At 40.6% G+C, this 18,599-nt stretch overlaps 1 protein-coding gene across 5 annotated transcripts in view; it reads left to right on the forward strand.

Annotated features, from left to right (window-relative positions):
• The window catches only part of BCO2 (beta-carotene oxygenase 2), a 34,705-nt gene extending 17,498 nt beyond the window's left edge, over positions 1–17,207 (forward strand). For all 5 annotated transcript variants that reach the window (XM_021671130.2, XM_021671128.2, XM_021671129.2 and 2 more), the window contains 7 exons: positions 3,914–4,042; positions 5,317–5,477; positions 6,419–6,586; positions 9,603–9,740; positions 10,911–11,093; positions 12,022–12,132; positions 13,528–17,207. In XM_021671130.2, coding sequence (XP_021526805.1) covers positions 3,914–4,042; positions 5,317–5,477; positions 6,419–6,586; positions 9,603–9,740; positions 10,911–11,093; positions 12,022–12,132; positions 13,528–13,641 — 1,004 coding nt within the window. In that variant the 3' untranslated portion in view covers positions 13,642–17,207. The remainder of the gene's footprint in view (positions 1–3,913; positions 4,043–5,316; positions 5,478–6,418; positions 6,587–9,602; positions 9,741–10,910; positions 11,094–12,021; positions 12,133–13,527) is intronic.
• Positions 17,208–18,599: the final 1,392 nt, after the last annotated feature.

Raw genomic sequence — 18,599 nt, forward strand, 5'->3', positions numbered from 1 at the left:
AGGGTGTCCTGGGTACCTCTACACGCAGCTCTCTCTCCTTTCTTTATTACTTGATCTCAGGTAAGGATGGATTCTTCAACACTGTTATAGGAAACAGGAAACATCCTTCTAAGTAAAATGTTTAAGCAAAATGGATCCAGGAACCCAGCAGTTTTCATTCCATCTATCTTGATCATTAAAAAAATCCATTTCATAATGAATTAACTCTGTTAACCAAGTAGATAATTTTGTAACGCAGTCGTAATATAAGAAACACTATTTCTCCCTTCTAAATTACATATATATTTTTTAGATGAAGGCTTGCTCTGTCACCCAGCCTGAAGTGCAGTGGCATGACCTCAATTTACTGCAACATTCACCTCCCAGATTCAAGTGATTCTCCTGCCTCAGCCTCACAAGTAGCTGAGATTACAGGTGCCTGCCACCATGCCCGGCTAATTTTTGTACTTTTAGTAGGGATGGGGTTTCAGTCACGTTGGCCAGGCTGGTTTAACTCCTGACCTCAAGTAATCTGCCCGCCGTGGCCTCCCAAAGTGCTGGGATTACAGGTGCAAGCCACTGCACCCAGCCTAAATTACCTATTCTAAAATAATAGTAACTAGATCTGTGATTCTCAACCTTTAGTGTGCCCAACAATCATCTGGAATGTAGATAGAATGATCTGGATTTCATTCGTCTTCAGGGATGGTTTAGTAGAACTGGAAAGGGGCCAAGAATTTGCATTTTAACATGGTCTCTGGGTGATCTTGGTGCAAGTGGCCCCTGGACCTCACTGATTAACCTAGCCACCAATCATGAGAGCCTGTGCTTTTTACTTTGCTTCAGTTCGCTGTTTATGCAAACTCCTGGAGAGTCTCCCAGAGTTCAACTCACAGTATTGGGCAGGTCCGATCTTTCTGGACATTCCTCTGCTGGGTGTTTCCTGGGTGTCTGTCTTGCCTAATGCTTTCAAGAATTTCAGTTGAACAGTTCATTAACTAATGTGTTTAAATTCCGTGAATTGAATAATCCAAATACTGAGACAGGAAATTCTTCTCTTTATCTTCTCATAATCCCAACGAACACTGAGTGTCCTTTTTTTTCTTCACTTGATTATTTGGTTCAGTGAGAAGTTTTTGACCTGAAACTCAATGTGCATGCAACTGCAGGGAGCTTGACTACCTGGTAGATATCTGGGGGAAACTTAGTGAGTCTCACTGTAATACAGTAAAATACTTGCTAGTAATTGCTACCTTTAGGAAGTAAAAAGCTTTTGTTTTAGCTTTTCAAGATATTTTTAAAAGACTTTTTAAAATTAATAAAAATCCTATAAACATTAATCAATCCAGTTAGTTTTTAATACTTATATGTTCTTCAGACTAATGTTAGAGACAATAATAAAGAACTCTTGGAATATAGAGCTTGTCTAATATTTTTCTCATCAATGTACAAAGCATGATGTTTTGTATACAGTGGGTTCTCAAAACATATCTATATCCCCAACCTAGACATCCCCAGTATTTTATATCCAATTGCTTACTCAGCATTCTTCCTAGGATGTATAATAGGCTATGAAATTAACTTGTCCAAAACCAGACTCCCAATATTTTCTCCTAAACTACCACCACCACCTCTTCCTCTCCTCCTCCTCCTCCTTCTCTCTTCCTTGCCTGTCTGCCTTTTTTCCTTCTCTCTCTCTCTCCCCCTCCCTCCCTCCCTTCCTCCCTCCCCTCCTTTCTTCCTTCTTTTTCTTCCTCATTCCTCCTTTTTCTTCCTTCTTCTTCTTTCTTCAATTAGAGATGGGGTCTTGCTATGTTGCTCAGGCTAGACTTGAACTCCTGAGCTCAAGGGATCATCCCAAGCAGCTGGACTGTAGGCACACATCACTGTGCCTGACTTATTTCTTTCTCTCCTTAAAGTGAGTCTTCTCCATCTCAGGAGATACTCACTCCATCTTTCCAGTTGCTAAGGACAGTAACTGTAGAATCATCCTTTAATTTATCTCTTACATCAGTTGATCAAAAAGTAATTTCAGGGCCAGGTGCAATGGCTTATGCCTATAATTCCAGCACTTTGGGAGCCTGAGGTGGGTGTATTGCTTGAGCTCAGGAGTTTGAGACCAGCTTGGACAATATAAAAAGACCTCATCTCTACAAAAAATACAAAAATTAGCTGGACATAGTGGCACATGCCTGTGGTCCCAGCTACTCAGGAGGCTGAGGTGGGGTATTGCTTGAGCCCAGAATATCGAGGCTGCAGTGAGTCGTGCTTGCACCACTGCACTCCAGCCTGAGTGACAGAATGAGATCCTGTCTCAAACAACAAAAAAAGTAAGTTGAGCAGTGCCTTCAAAATATGTCAAAAATCCAGCCACTTCACACCACCTCCATGGCCACCATCTACTTTGAGTCACCTCCATCTCCTTTGAGTCACACCACCTCCATCTACTTTGAGTCACCATCCCTTCTCACTTGAATGACTGCAATAGCCCCTTAACTAATTGCCCTGATTCTGCCCTTGCCCCACTTCAGTTTCTTTTCAGCACTGTAACATCAGAGTTATCCTTTTAACCCACCCCTACCTCTCTGACTTCATCTCCTAGACTCTCCTCCTCACTTATCATGAAGGGCCACACTGGCCTCCTTGCTGATACTTAAAACACTCCAGTTGTGCTCCTGGCTGAGAACTTTTGCGTTTGCTTTTCCCTCCACCTGAAATGCATTTCTCCCAGACATCCTCAAGGCTTTCTTCCTCACCTCCTTTAGGTCTTTACTCAAATGTTACCCACTTAGTGAAGCTCTTCCAGACCAGCATATTTAAAGTTGTAAACAGTAGCCCCTACTCCTCATATGATCACTCCTGATCCTTATTCCTTGGCTTATTTTCCATTATAGCTCTCATTGTCATCTGATGCATTGTATTTTTACTTATTATATGATTTAAAAGAATTTGAGCTTTCCAAAATAAGAGATTTTGTCTGAGTACAGTGGCTCACACCTGTAATTATAGCACTTTGGGAAGCTGAGGTGGGAGAATTACTTGAGGCCATGAGTTTGAGGTTGCAATGAGCTATGATACCACTGTACTCCAGCCTGGGTGACAGTGCAAGGCCCCGTCTCTTGAAAAAAATGAAGAAGAAGGAGGAGGAATGGGGGAATTTTTGTCTGTTTTGCGTATTTCTGTATACAAGTGCCTAGAATATGGTACTAAGAACACTCAGAATGGTGTCTGGAATATAGTAGGTGCTCAAAAAGTAGTAGTTGCAGAATAAATAAATAAAGAACTATACTGGGAAGCAGATAAATAAGCAGGAAATTATAGTACAATGAGATATGTGCTATGACTACATAGAATGTAATGAGGATGTACAGTAGGAGCACCAAATGCCTTTGGGTTGGGGAAGAGTCAGGGGAGATTTCTTGAGGAGTGGACATCTGAGTTGATTCTTGAAGAGTTAGTAAGCAATAGCCAGATGAATGATTGCATGAAAGAATATTGATGAGACAGGATGGGACGGAATCCAGAGGAACCCTAAGGGTCCAGAGGATTGGAGGGAAGGAGTTGGACATGAGTGCAAATGGAGACTATAGTTGTTGGAATAGGGGGATGGGAGGGAAGGAACAGAATTTGAGGATGTTCCTGGCTGCTATCTTAATGTTTCCTATGAATTAGAGATGAAATTAGCATTGCAATACAATGAATCATTGGTTGATCACTTTGGATGTGCTGTTTCAAAACCTTAGCTAATTATTTTCATAGAACTAACATATATTTAAGATCCAAATCTTTGTTTGAAATAACCCTTCAGGAATTAAGAGTGTCATGCATATTGCATAAATCTCTTAGTTGCTTTTGCCAAGTCCACAAGTGCAAGGATTGTCTTTTCATCTAGAATGTACGTAAAACAGTTAAGATAGGATTTTCCATTTTTCAGGTTTCTCCTATAAGGTTATTCGGGTTCCTCCAGAGAAGGTGGACCTTGGGGAGACAATCCATGGAGCCCAGGTGATATGTTCTATTGCTTCTGCAGAAAAGAGGACACCTTCTTACTACCATAGCTTTGGTGAGTCCAGATATAAGTCAAATTTCAGTGGGCCCTGCCTTGATGTTGCTGTAGCAGAAGGACTAGTTTGGCAAATGTTATGTTAATAGTGTAAGGCCGGTTGCCTTGCTAGGAGCTCAGACGCACCGCCCGCCCCCCGCCGCACCCGCTTTCGTCCAAAAGCTCGGACATGCTCGGGTATGTTCCCTTCTCCCCTTCTCGCACAGCTTGGCCTTCCCTTAAAGAACCCAGTATGCAAGCAGGGTCTTGTGATTCTAGCCAATAGCAGCCAAGTCTTTCTAGCCAATAGCAGCCGAGTCTTTCTGGCCAATAGCAGCCGAGTAATTCTAACCAATAGCAACCAAGTCCTGTATGCAAACAAAGGCTTGTAACCTTACCCAATAGTAGTCCTGCTCTCCCACAACCAATTGAGCTCCTTCACTCCCTATAAAACCCCACGTCTGAGAGGAGTCCATGCGACTTCTCTGGCCCCTCCTGTCGGACCGCAGAACCTCGCCCAGGAGCCGATTAAGTTTCTTTATTCTAATAACTGGCCTCAGTTGCCTCATTCGAACCTCGCTTGCTTCATTCAAACCTTACAAATACTTTATCAGACTATGGTGATAATGAGACCAAGGTTGCATTTTAATGCCAGTTACGTTTATTCTGTTTGGTCACATACTCCTGACCCTAGCCAGCTGACTGCTTGAAAAGCTGTATTGTAGTTGCTTTAGTATAAACAATTACTAAAAAATTAATTGATAGAATTTAAAATTTTAGGCAACCTTAAAACCCACAAGTAGTAATCATACATGAAAAGGTTGTCTTGACTATCTTTTTCGGGGAAATTTATATTCTGTATAGATTGCTTCAGCTTTTACTCAGAATATTTATTTTCTGTATTTTAAATCATTATAGCCAAACTGCCCCTGGATTGTTACCCCCAGTATAAACAGGAAGAAGATTAAGGGATACGTGTACAGATTATAAAGGGCACTTTATTATGCTTTTTTACTTTGTTCCTAAACCAAACAATTTAAAAAGAAAAGGAAAAAAAGATAAAAAGCAAGCTGAGAATATACAACCCAAGCTATTCTAAGCAGTTCCCTTTTCTATGTAGGAACAGGAAATATGTATAGTAAAGCTGAGAGACAGTAAACATGTATTTTCCAGCTGGCATTTGTTTAGGGCAGCAGTAACATGTCCAGGCATTCAGACAAGTTCCTGTAACTGTCACATTTCAGACAACTCTGGTTTGCCAAATAACATTTTTATTGTTTGCTGGAACTTTTTAGGAATGACAAGGAACTATATAATCTTCATTGAACAGCCTCTAAAGATGAATCTGTGGAAAATTGCCACTTCTAAAATTCGGGGAAAAGCCTTTTCAGATGGGATAAGCTGGGAACCCCAGTGTAATACACAGTTTCATGTGGTGGATAAACACACTGGACAGGTGGAGTATTTTGAGTATATTTATCATGAAAATTGTTGGCCACAAAGGCACATTTCCATATAATTGATTTTTTAAATTTTCCCTGGGCATTCTTTGCATAAGACACTTTTAATCAAGGATATTACCTACTTCTATAGGTTGAACTAGCTATTTGTTAATTAGTACAGTGGATTTTGCATATTAGAAAATTATAGAAAATGATTTTATCTTTTTAATGATCTGACTCAATTAAAATGACATCCAGGAAACTCTCTTAGCATGGATTTTTTCCATATCATAATAGTTGCTAAAGAGGGTGTTGTTCGTGGAGAAATGTTCTGTAACATTTGCAGTAATACTTTAATTAGTTGATTCTCTGGCTTCTTAATACGTGAATATGACAATCCTACTAAAGTCCAAGCATGTTGGTTGAATATCTTTTTATACTCCAGATTCATAGCACTATTATATTTGCCTACGTTTTACCTCTCTAAAGAGATAATATCTTAAATTTACCTAGATCTCATTACAAAAAAAATTTAGTAATGACTGCACTTTTCAAAAAGTTAGTCACTTAACTTATCATCAGCATATGGAGTAGCAATATTTTCTATTTAACCATGCAGTTAGAATCCAGGATTTACGTATCCTTCAAAACATTGGGCTATATTTCATGAGGGTTTTTAAGTTTGTTGTAACAATTGATTGGTCTATATCGAATAGCCCCAGTTCATTGATTAATGTGAGATGAGATGCTTAAGCAAGCAACATTTAAATCAAAGCATATTTGCTTCTACATTCTGTATTCTACTTTTATATCTACTAGACCTGCCACTTCAGAGGAGAAAATTCTCCTAATTTTCTTATTTTGAACTTTTTGGACCTGTTTCCCAAAGGAAAGGGAAAAAGAAAGAAACCATTTTTTTTTTTTTCTCATTGTGTGTGTTTTCCCCTGCCTGCAGCTTCTTCCAGGCAGATACTACAGCAAACCTTTTATTACATTTCATCAAATCAATGCCTTTGAGGACCAGGGCTGTGTTATAATTGATTTGTGCTGTCAAGATGATGGAAGAGCCTTAGATGTTTACCAGTTACAGAATCTCAGGAAGACTGGGGAAGGGCTTGATCAGGTAAACATTAGAATTTGTAAGGAGCTATCAGAATAATTTGAACTCCAAGATCTGTCTTTGGCTTCAGAATTACATGTTTGTCTTTCTGTTTCTCTCTCTCTCTCTTTTTTATTTTATTTTATTTTTTTTCAGACAGGGCTTGCTCTGTCACCCAGGCTAGAGTGCAACGGTGCAGTCTTGGTTTACTGTAACCTCCACCTCCCGGGTTCAAGCGATTCTCATGCCTCAGCCTTCTAGGTAGCTGGGATTATAGGTGCAAGCCACCACACCCTGCTAATTATTTTGTATTTTTAGTAAAGACGGGGTTTCACCATGTTGGCTAGGCTTGCCTTAAACGCCTGACCTCAAGTGATTGCCCACCTCAGCCTCCCAAAGTCTTGAGATTACAGGCATGAGCCATCGTGCCCAACATAGGAATTACATGTTTCTCTTGTCTTCTTGTGGCAAATAATGAGCGAGAGAGAGAGTAGTTTTAAAGCATTGAAGACATAGCTTCATCATTTATTTATTTAATATTAAAAATAATTTGAAACAGCTTATTTAATACCTAATAAATAAGCATGGCAAAGAGAGCCAAGATATGTGTTTAAAAGCATATGTGGCCTGGTGGCTCATGCCTATAATCCCAGCACCTTGGGAGGCTGACGTGGTCAGATCACTTGAGGTCAGGAGTTCGAGACCAGTCTAGTCAACCAAAATGGTGAAACCTCGTCTCTACTAAAAATGAAAAAATTAGCCAGGTGTGGTGGCAGGCGTGTGTAATCCCAGCTATTTGGGAGGCTCAAGCAGGAGAATTGCTTGAATGCAGGACGTGGAGTTTGCAGTGAGCCGAGATTGCACCACTGTATGATGGCACCACTGTACTATAAGCGAGACTCTGTCTTAAAAAAAAAAAAAAAAAACGTGATAATTCCTTATTACACTTAAGCACCAAACAAAGTTTACTAGGAGGGATAGCAAAGTGGACTATCAATCAGTTCACCTAGTTGAGGGGATTCACTTTTTCCTGATACTGAATCCAAAGTAAAGTTTTTCCTCGAAGTATGTAATATAAATTGTTTCTAGCTGTAGCTTTATTTTTTAGCTATAGTTTTCTTTTAAAATGTTTGTAAAATAGTACTTATTAAGTTTACTTATGCCTTACTAAGCTTACTTGTAGCTTTATGGTAGGTCTTGACATCTGTAGTTGTTTATCTATTTTCTGTTTTAAGATTGCCTGGGTTTTTCATGGCCTTTTGCATTTCTATAAATGTTGGAATCCATTTGTCAGTTTTTGTTTTTGTTCTTGTTTTAAAAATAAAATTCATTGTATATATTTGAGGTTTACAACATGATGTTATGGTATACATGTAAATAGTAAAATGGTTACTATAGTGAGGCAGATTAATACATCTAACATCTCATATAGTTACTTTTTTGTGTGACAAGAGCAGTTAAAATCTACTTAACAAAAACTCTAATGAAATACAATCTTATTAGCTTTATTCCTTACGTTTGTACATTAGACCTCTAGACTTGTTCATACTACATATCTACTGTTTGGTATCTTTTGACCTACATCTTCCGTTTGCCTACCTTTCCCCTCTGGTGGTAACCACTGTTTCATTCTCTTTTTCTGCGTATTTGAGATTTTCTTTAAAAAATTCCACATAAAAATGAGGTCATGCAATATTTTTATTTATTATTTATTTATTTTTGAGATGAGTCTCACTCTGCCACCCAGGCTGGAGTACAGTGGCACAATCTCGGCTCACTGCAACCTCCACTACTGGGTTCAAGCGATTCTCCTACTACAGCCTCCTGAGTAGCTGGGACTACAGGCGTGTGCCACCATGCCCAGCTAATTTTTGTTTTTTTAGTAGAGACTGGGTTTCACCATGTTGGCCAGACTAGTCTCGAACTCTTGACCTCAGATGATCTGCCCATCTTGGCCTCCCAAAGTGCTGGAATTACAGCTGTGAGCACTGGCGCCTGGCCTCATACAATATTTTTCTTTCTGTGTCTGGCTGTTTCACTTAGCATAATGTCTTCCAGGTCCATCCATGTTGTGGAAGACATCAGGATCTCCTTTTCTAAAATTGAATGATACTCCATTGTGTGTATATGCCACATTTTCTTTATCAATTTATCCGTCACTGGGTATTTAGGTTGTTTCTATATCTTGGCTATTATGAATAATACTGCAACGAACATGAGAGTGCAGCTATTTTCATGAGGTGGTGATTTCATGTCATTTGAGTGTATACCTAGGAGAGGGATTGTGGGGTCAGATGTTGTACAGTTGACTCTGAACAACTTGAATTTGAATGGTCTGGGTCCTTATATGCAAATTTTCTTCTACCTCTCCACTCCTGAGATAGCAAGACCAACCCCTCTTCTTCCTCCCTCTCAGACTACTCAATGTGAAGACAATGAGACTGAAGACCTTTATGATGATCTACTATGACTTAATGAATAGTAAATAAATTTTCCTTATGATTTTTAATAGCATTTTATTTTATTTTATTTTATTTGAGACAGAGTTTTGCTCCTGTCACCCAGGCTGGAGTGTAATGGCGTGATCTCAGCTCACTGCAACCTCTGCTTCCTGGGTTCAAGTGATTCTCCTGCCTCAGCCTCCCAAGTAGCTGGGATTACAGGCACCTGCCACTATGCTCAGCTAATTTTTGCATTTTTAGTAGAGATGGGGTTTTGCCATATTGGCCAGGCTGGTCTCGAACTCCTGACCTCAGGTGTTCCACCTGCCTTGGCCTCCCAAAGTGCTGGGATTACAGGCTTAATCCACCATGCTTGGCATTTAATAACATTTTCTTATTTTCTTTTCTCTTGTTTGCTTTATTGTAAGAATACAGTATGTAATACATATAACATACAAAATATGTGTTAATTAACTGTTTATGTGATTGGTAAGGCTTCCAGTCAACAATAGGCTATTAGTAGTTAAATTTTTGAGTGGTCAAAAGTTAGATGTTATCATATGAATGACAATTTTCATCTCTTTCTTCTTCCCAAACAGGTCTATAATTCAGCAGTCAGATCTTTCCCTCGAAGGTTTGTTTTGCCTTTAAATGTCAGTTTGAATGCCCCTGAGGGAGACAACCTGAGTCCACTGTCCTATACTTCAGCCAGTGCTGTGAAACAGGCCGATGGAAAGGTATTCTATGAACAGACATTAGATTAAGACTTTGAACTTCAGTGGTGTTACTTTGTTCATCAGCGGTTTTCCAAAATGTTTGGTACACAGTAACTTTTATAACATGCATTTGAGCAGGGTAAGATCATGTAACATTGCTTGCACAAGAATTGCATAAACAGTGGTAATGAACACAGTATTTATCTACCCTTCCTGTGCTTTGAAACAGAGATATGCAAATGTCTAATGGTTGTGGAATGTCTATTCATTTGAGCTTAGCATTAGCAATTCCTACCTTTTATTTTTTATTTTATTTTTTGAGATGGAGTCTTGTTCTGTCACCCAGGCTGGAGTGCAGTGGTGTCATCTCGGCCCACTGCAGCCTCTGCCTCCCATTTTCAAGCAATTCTCCTGCCTCAGCCTCCTGAGTAGCTGGGATTACAGGCACCTGCCACCATGCCCGGCTAATGATTTTGTATTTTTAGTAGAGATGGGGTTTTGCCATGTTGGCCAGGCTGGTCTCGAACTCCTAACCTTAGGTAATCCACCTGCCTTGGCCTCCCAAAGTGCTGGGATTACAGGTGTGAGCCACCGCGTCCAGCTGCAGTCGCTACCTTTTAGATAATATGTGCTTAGCACAGGCTTATCATTGTGTGGCTGTCAATGCCTTAGCTTTCGAAGAATGAAAAGCATATGTCCCTCTTCTATGCCACTTGATAGCTTATTAATAAAACTTGATAATCATTATGCATCCACATATATGATGGAAAGAGGAATAATATTCAAAAATGACATAGAACCTCAGTTCCCAAGCCCTGTCACAAACTTTTATAGGGTATTAGGTGCCTCATGACCTATGTAAGAGGAAAATAAGAATTTAGCAACCATCGTCTGTAATCCCAGCACTTTGGGAGGCTGAGGTGGGTGGATTACGAGGTGAGTAGTTCAAGACCAGCCTGGTCAAGATGGTGAAACCCTGTCTCTACTAAAAATACAAAAATTAGCTGGGCGTGATCGTGGTCACCTGTAATTCCAGCTACTTGGGGGGCTGAGGCAGAGAACTGCTTGAACCCGGGAGGCAGAGGTTGCAGTGAACTGAGATCGTGCATTCCAGCCTGGGCGACAGAGCAAGAGCCCGTCTCAAAAAAAAAATTAAGCAACCACTACAAAACCTTTTGAAATCTCTCTTAGATCTGGTGCTCTCATGAAAATCTACATCAGGAGGACCTAGACAAGGAAGGAGGCATTGAATTTCCTCAGATCAACTATGCACAATTCAATGGCAAAAAGTATCGTTTCTTCTACGGCTGTGGCTTTCGGCATTTGTTGGGGGATTCTCTGATCAAGGTTGATGTGGTGAATAAGACATTGAAGGTGATGAAAATCTCTTTCCTTTTTGAACTTTTCAGAGACCTGTTCTTCCCTTAGAATTTATTTTATTTAAAGTAGCTCTTAAGATTCTTCAACATTTAAGCAGCACAGCCATTTTCTTTTATTAAGTTTGAGAACTATGAAATCATCTAAGTTAAGGGCATATTCCTTCTAGGAAATCCAAACGGGCCCGAAGCACAGCAAAATTAGTTATCTGTTTGATCTTGATGTTATTTTGCGAGCAACTGTGGGATTAGGGTTGTTGGGACACCTATGTTTAAAGTTGATGGGAAATTATAGCTACACAAATGTGTTTGACGGTGATGGAATATCTGGGACTACAAAATCTCTCTTTCTCTTATATTCAAGTCAGTAGGCCTGATTCTTTTACTTTTGGAATATTCTATTGACAGCCTGTGTTAGTCTGTTCTGTGTTGTTATAAAGAAATACCTGAGGCTGGGTAATTTATAAAGAAAAGAGGTTTATTTATTTGGCTCATGGTTCTGTGGGATATACAATCATGGTACCAGGATCTGCTCAGCTTCTGATGAGGCCTCAGAAAGCGTACAATGGCAGAAGGCAAAGGGGGAGACTCATGTCACATGGTGAGAGAGTGGGAGCAAGACAGAGAGGAGGAGGTGCCAGGTTCCTTTAAAACAACCACCTCTCAGATGAACTAATAGAGTGAGAGCTCACTTATCACCAAGGGGATGGTGCTTAAGCTGTTCATAAGAGACTGGCCCCCATCACCCAACACTTCCCACCAGGCCCCACCTTCAGCACTGGGGATCACATTTCAACATGAGCTTTGGATGGGACACACATACAAACTATATCACAGCCAAATTCGTGCTTGGAGTGACAAAAGCCGTAGAAAGCTCCCTACTTAACTACTGGCCTTTTATTGAATGCTTTTTCTGGGACTTGCAGGTTTGGAGAAAGGATGGCTTTTATCCCTCAGAACCTATTTTTGTTCCAGTACCAGGAACCAATGAAGAAGATGGTGGGGTTATTCTTTCTGTGGTGATCACTCCCAACCAGGTAAATATATTTCCCTATCACTAGTCAGAAAGAAAAGTAGCAGAGTCATCTGATAAATCAAGGATGCACACTGATGCTGTCGAAAACTTACTTTGATTCCTTCTCCTTCTCTTCCCCTCCTATTTACATACCCTTTTAACTCAATCCATATTTTATTGTTTTAAAGTTCTGTTTGTAAGACCATAATAACAATTTATATTTGCATAGGAATTTGTCATTTATGAACTACTTTTACACATATTTAGTTACCAAAACAACTTTGCGGGATACCATTTTATACATGTGGAATTTGTAAAGTGAAGAAGTTGAAGTAGACTTGCATCAGATCTCTTAGTGGTAAGGCCAGTATTTAAATCCAAGTCTTTTGACTTCCAGTCTAACGTTTATACCATCATGTGTGCTGCCAATGTCAGTGAATAGACCTCCAAGTCCAATGCCATTAGTCCTGGTCCAGTGTCTCAATAACACTGTTCACCATCTGACTTCTTGTCTAGGGCAATCTTATGGCAAACAGGTTCACTTTGAGTATCAGCTTTGATTAATTATTAGTGGCTGCCTGGGGTGCAGGGTTCTGATGCCTTTTAAGGGTTCAGTGAGAAAAAGGCTGTGATCAATTAGTGATGTCTGCCATGGACTTTAGGAGGACTTTGTCCTCATGCCATGTACTTGTCACTCCTGGAATTAGATCTGGCAGAGCTCAGTCTGCCTTGTAATACTGCCCTTTGAACAGCTCCAAAGTAACACAAAATGGAGGCATTTCTAACTTGGAAGAAAGAGTTCCTGTCTTTTAGAAGATTGGAAAGGAGGAAGCAAAAGGATTAAACTCGAAGAAATCCTATGAAGGTGACTGATAGAAATAACTTAATTTCTTTGCTCTAGGTATGAACTTCTTTAGTTCATAGTTGCAATTGAGGCAACATTTTGTGAGTGTATAGGTGAGGCACTGTGCTAGGCGCTGGGGAGAGATATGAAGATGTGTAAGACATGGTCTCTCTCTCTCTCTCTCTCTCTCTTTAAGACAGGGTCTTGCTCTGTCACCCAGGCTGGAGTGCAGTGGCACAATCTCAGCCCACTGCAACCTCTGCCTCCTAGGCTCAAGCGATCCTCCTGCCTCAGCCTCTGAGCAACTGGGACTACATGTGTGCACCACCATGCCTGGCTAATTTTTGTATTTTTTATAGAGATGGGGTTTTGCAATGTTGCTGAGGCGGGTCTTCAACCGTGAGCTCAAGCAATCCACCCACCTCAGCCTCCCGAAGTGCTGGGATTACAGGCGTGAGTCACCGTGCCTGACCAACATGGTTTCTCCACTAGGAATTTTACAGCCTCGTGGAGGAGACAGGCAAATGTTTGATGAAAAAAAGAGAATTTTCAATATTGTCTTTCCTTTTCTAGAATGAAAGCAATTTTCTCCTAGTTTTGGATGCCAAGAACTTTGAAGAGCTGGGCCGAGCAGAGGTACCTGTGCAGATGCCTTATGGGTTCCATGGTACCTTCATACCCATCTGATGGGACAACCACAAGGTCTGGAAACTAGGTTTAAAATAAGTGTGCACTTGGACATAAAGACTGGAGCAATAAACACTGGAGACTCCAAAAGGGGGGCAAGGAGAAAGACGGGCGGGGGTTAAAAAGCTACCTACTGGGTACTATGTTCCCTGTTTGGGTGATGGGGTCACTAGAAGCCCAAACCTCAGCGTCACACAATATACCTATGTAACAAGCCTGTACATGTACCCAGGAATCTAAAATAAAAATAAACAGAACAAAGAATGCACTTTTATTTATATAAAAGATGGAGCAAAAAGGGCACCTTACCTCTCAAACCAACGTCCCAAATAGACATTTGGTTTAAAAATTTCTGTTAAAAATAGAATTCACTATTTCCTTGCCACTGCCAAGTCATGCCATGGCAGAGGCTCGAGTGCATACGACCTCCTGTTTTACCTTAACCCACCATCATGGCCAACGGAGGCTGGAGGTGTCATGAATGTTAACACTGCTTTACAAGAGATGCGGAAGACTGCCATCACCCATGATGGCCTAGCACGTGCAATTTGTGAAGCTGCCAAAGCCTTAGATAAGCACCAAGCCCACCTTTGCCTGCTTGCACCCAACTGCAATGAGCCTATGTATGTCAAGTTGGTGGAGGCTCATGGTGCTGAACACCAACTCCCCCTAATTAAGGCTGATGACAGCAAGAAACCAGGGGAATGGGTAGGCCTCTGGAAAACTGACAGAGGGAAAACCCCAAAAAGTGGCTGGCTGCAGTTGTGTAGTATTTAAGGACCATGGCAAAGAAGCGTAGGCCAAGAGTACTTCAAACGCAAGAAATGAACAAGTAAAACTTTGGCACTCATGTTTCTTAAGAAAAACACCCCAAAGCAGAATGCATAAGATAATTATGATTTTATCTATTTTTTATGGCCCTTCCTTGAAATAAGAAAGTATTGATATAACCTTTTGAAGAGAGTTTTAAATTTCATTTATTGGATATATCTATCTCTAGGTAACAATAGGAATATATCAAAGAAAAATTCATGTATTTTGGTCATTAAGAATTTAAAGAAAGAGGAAAGAAACATGAAAGGTGGCTTGCCAGTTAGGACAGGTTTATTTTAGAGAAAACAAACCTGAGAGAAACCTTTTGGCAGAGTCAGGTTAGAGGCACACTTTTTTACAGACTAAGAGTTTTTAAGGATTTAGGGTGGGAGCGTTTACCAGAGGCTTGGGCTGCTTCTGTGGTTCTTTGTTGTACCTATTTGGGAGGGAGAGGTCTGTGTTTGTTTCCATACATTTTTTTTTTTCAGCTGTAGGCATACCCCACAAGTCTGCTTTTAGCTTTCCTATCTTAGTGCACCTGAAGGGAAAGGAATGTGCTTATTAAGGCCCACTGTTTTACTGGGGCTCATTGTATGAGGGTGAAATTTGGCAGTTACCTAAGAGACTTTCCCCCTACTTCCCTCTGATCCTGAGCTGTTTTATTTGTGTTTTACTGTCTGCTTGTAGTTAGAAGAGAAGTGATTTCTTTGAAATGCATGAGGCTTAAAGTGGCGGTTTGTCCAAAATATTCGTGCTCCTTGTCTGTCAATTTCCACCATCAGATCGGTGGGTGACAGAGGTCCTAGGAGAAGAAATACAAATGATCATAGATAGTAGACTTTGAAGATAAATTTGAAAAGCACCTTGTTCTTTCCATCACAGTCTGCCTATTACCATTGGTCGTAAGGTACTCAGAAGACAGGAAGCTGGCTATATCTTGCTTGGAGGCTTCTTCAAAACTGGTTCCTTCTCTGCTGTCCACAGCAGATGCTACTGCAGTTGCACAACCCTCTTATGTACCACCCACTACCTGCCCCTCCCCGCCCCCAGCTCTGCTTTGGGAGATTATTTTGAGGAACATCACTAAAATCAGACATTTCTTCTAATCTGTAGGTGTATAGTTCTACAGCGATTGATGACAAACCAGTCGTTCTTCATTTAACTGGGCAACAGGTGGCACTAGAGACCATATAATCTCCACATTTCTAAACCCTGCCTGTTCTTACCAACAGCTGTAAGCAGGTGAGGTCTGTTACTTAAACCACACTCTTGCCAACACCCCAAAAATCCCTTGTTCCCTTTTCCTTCAGTTACACTCACTTCCCTCCACTGAACTCCATTCCAGGACCAAACTGTTTATGCTCCTTCTGCATGGTGAATGTGCTAGAGAAGACCCCCACATATAATATGGGGCACCTGTGAACTCATGGTTAGGCTCTCTGCATGGTCCTGGACTAACAGAGTTTCCTGTCTAATTTTCCTTAAGAGTCACTTCAAACTTCACAGACCCTATATTCTTTAGTGATGTGTTCCATACATGCAAATGCCACGTGTGGGGCTTTGCACTGTGGCAATAAAGTAAAAGGGCTGAGTTCCATGTCTGGGTTTGTGAGATGCAGAACACAGCAGCATGTTTAGAATGGGAAGAAGATGCCTAAACAGAACTAACACAGCAGATGCAGGAGCAAAGAGCCTCAGGTGACCATGAGAGTGTAAGTCCTCCAGTGTTTCCTTTCACACAAGTCCCTGAAAAGGCATTCATTGTACTTCCTCAGACAAAATGTGGAGATTTGATTGGTCTTACGAGATCTGAAGGGTGAGGGAGACTCTGGATGACCTCTGGGGAGTCCACAGATCTGTCACATCTTTCCTCTGTTTATAAATCTCTATCTTAATACACAGGGAATGAAGTTCAGACATATGAAGGATAGCAGTATAATCATAACATTTTGACCTAAGGATACCTGAATTCTGCCTTGGCTCTGCTCTTTTAAGTTTCTAGAAGGAGAAGACCAAAAAAAAAAAAAAGGATCAATGGCATGTTATAATCTAGGCACATTTGCCTGGTAATCCAAGGGAGATAGTTCTGGTAAAAGTGAGTGAGCATATGACCAAGGCCCAAAGCATAGGCTGGGCCTCTTCCTCTCCCTAAGTCCAACTCTTAACACTAGCCAGTGTCTGAGGTTTCAAGGAAAGGGAGCAAGTGGTGCACAATTGAGGGGAAAAGGAAGAGGCAAATGGGCAGGTTGGGTCCTCCACAGGAGGGAAGCAGTAGAAAAAAGTATAAACCAGACAGCTAGGCCTCCTTGGTGCAGGGGGAGTAGGGGAGTAGGAGAGAGCTTTGCCTCGTTTTTTGTTTTATTTTTCCTCTGAGCATAGCTCCAGAGAGTAAGCCACACCATGTGTGGTACTTTTAACACATTGTAGGCCTGCCTGTGAGTAAGATCCAACCAGTGCCTGGAAATGTGATTCAAGCAGATGAAAATTCTCTTCTTGTGGGGAGCCAGGAGGGAGATAAGGGGTTGAAGTCTCCTTTATACTTAAATGACATTCAAGAACTTTCAATAATTTGGTCCCCAGTTAATGTTTCCAATCTTACCTCTCACTTATGTTCCCACTGTAACCAAGAACTTGTCAACATTCACTAAACAAGCTGTACTGTTCCACATTTCCTTTGCTTACATTATTGTCTCTTCCTAGAATTCCCTTATCTACTTGGTGAATCTTAAAATCCAGCTCAAAAGTTATCTCTTCTTTGAAGCCTTCTTTTACTTGCTGAGGGAGAATTGTTTTTTTTTTTTTTTTTTTTTGTTTAGTTCGTCATGATTTCTGTGTTTAGCTCCCTCACTAACCTGAACTGTATGAGGATGGCGACCATGTGTTTGTTACTCATACGGTGCCCCTGGCACTTAGCAGTGCACATGGTATTCAGTGTTATTAATTAAACACTTTTTTTTGTTACTTAATAAGTGAATGAGGACTGGAAGGTGATGGATATGGGGCCTGCCTTGCCAATGTATGTCCATTGGAGTAGCTTATGGTATCTTTTAATAGAAGTTAGCCTTCTGAGACAAGGCAGTCAAACACAAGCCAGTAAATGTTGCAAGAGTGAAGTGGGAACTACACCTAAATGGCTGTTGATCTCAAAGCACTGAAAGCTAAGTTAAGAGGAATGTTATTTGCTTATTGGTTAGTGTGTGAGTCTGCTAGGGCTGTCATAACAAAGTACCACAGCGGTCTTAACAGAAATGAATTGTCTTACAATTCTGGAGGCTAGAAGTCTGAAATCAAGGTTGGTTTGTCCCTTCTGAGGGCTCTGAAGAAAGATCTGTTCCAATTCCCTCTCCTGGGCTTGGAGATGGTGTCTCTGTGTCTTCACATCGTCTTCCCTCTGTACGTGTCAGTCTTTGAGTGCAAGTTTCCCCTTTCTACAAGGACATCAGTCATGTTGGATTACGGCCCATCCTAAATTAGACCTCATCTCAATACATGTGCAACAATCCTATTTCCAAATAGGTTAAACTTCAACTCTGCAAATGCAGTGAAATATTTTACTAAAACAAAGCAATATTATTAATAAAAATAATTTTACAGAATTTTCTTTCATTTTGATTCATTAAACTGGTTTTGGAATGAGCAACTATTTGTGTAACCACTGACCGTTAGAGAGTATTTAGCTCTGAGACAGTCAATACCTGGGAGATAATGTTTCTGTTCTGAGTGATCTTGCAATAGTAATTCACTTATCTGGGGCTGTATTTTTTAATCTGTAAGGTGAAAGTATTGAACTAAATAGTCTCTATCTCGAAAATCTCTGAATCTTCTTTGAAGTTTTTTCTTTACAGTCCAATGGGGTAGATGAGACAAACATCTGAAAATGTAGAGAGGATGTTTGCTAAATAACGTTAGTAGTTTAATGCAGAACAAACAGAATATACAGCTGTAAATAGGAGATATTTGAAGGAAATCACCATTTGAGCTTATTTCTATCACTTCCATGATTTTATCTTTCCTTTTACAGGAAACTTTTCCTAGTCTGTTATTAATCACTGACTTGTCCTGCTTTTCATCATTTGATTTTTCTCATACACAGTGGAGCTGTCCTCCCCAGTACCTGGCACAATGCCAGCCACATAGAAGCTGCC

Source organism: Aotus nancymaae, unplaced genomic scaffold (genome assembly GCF_030222135.1).
Source record: "Aotus nancymaae isolate 86718 unplaced genomic scaffold, 86718_ANA_hifiasm-v0.15.2.pri h1tg000012l, whole genome shotgun sequence".
NCBI lineage: Eukaryota > Metazoa > Chordata > Mammalia > Primates > Aotidae > Aotus > Aotus nancymaae.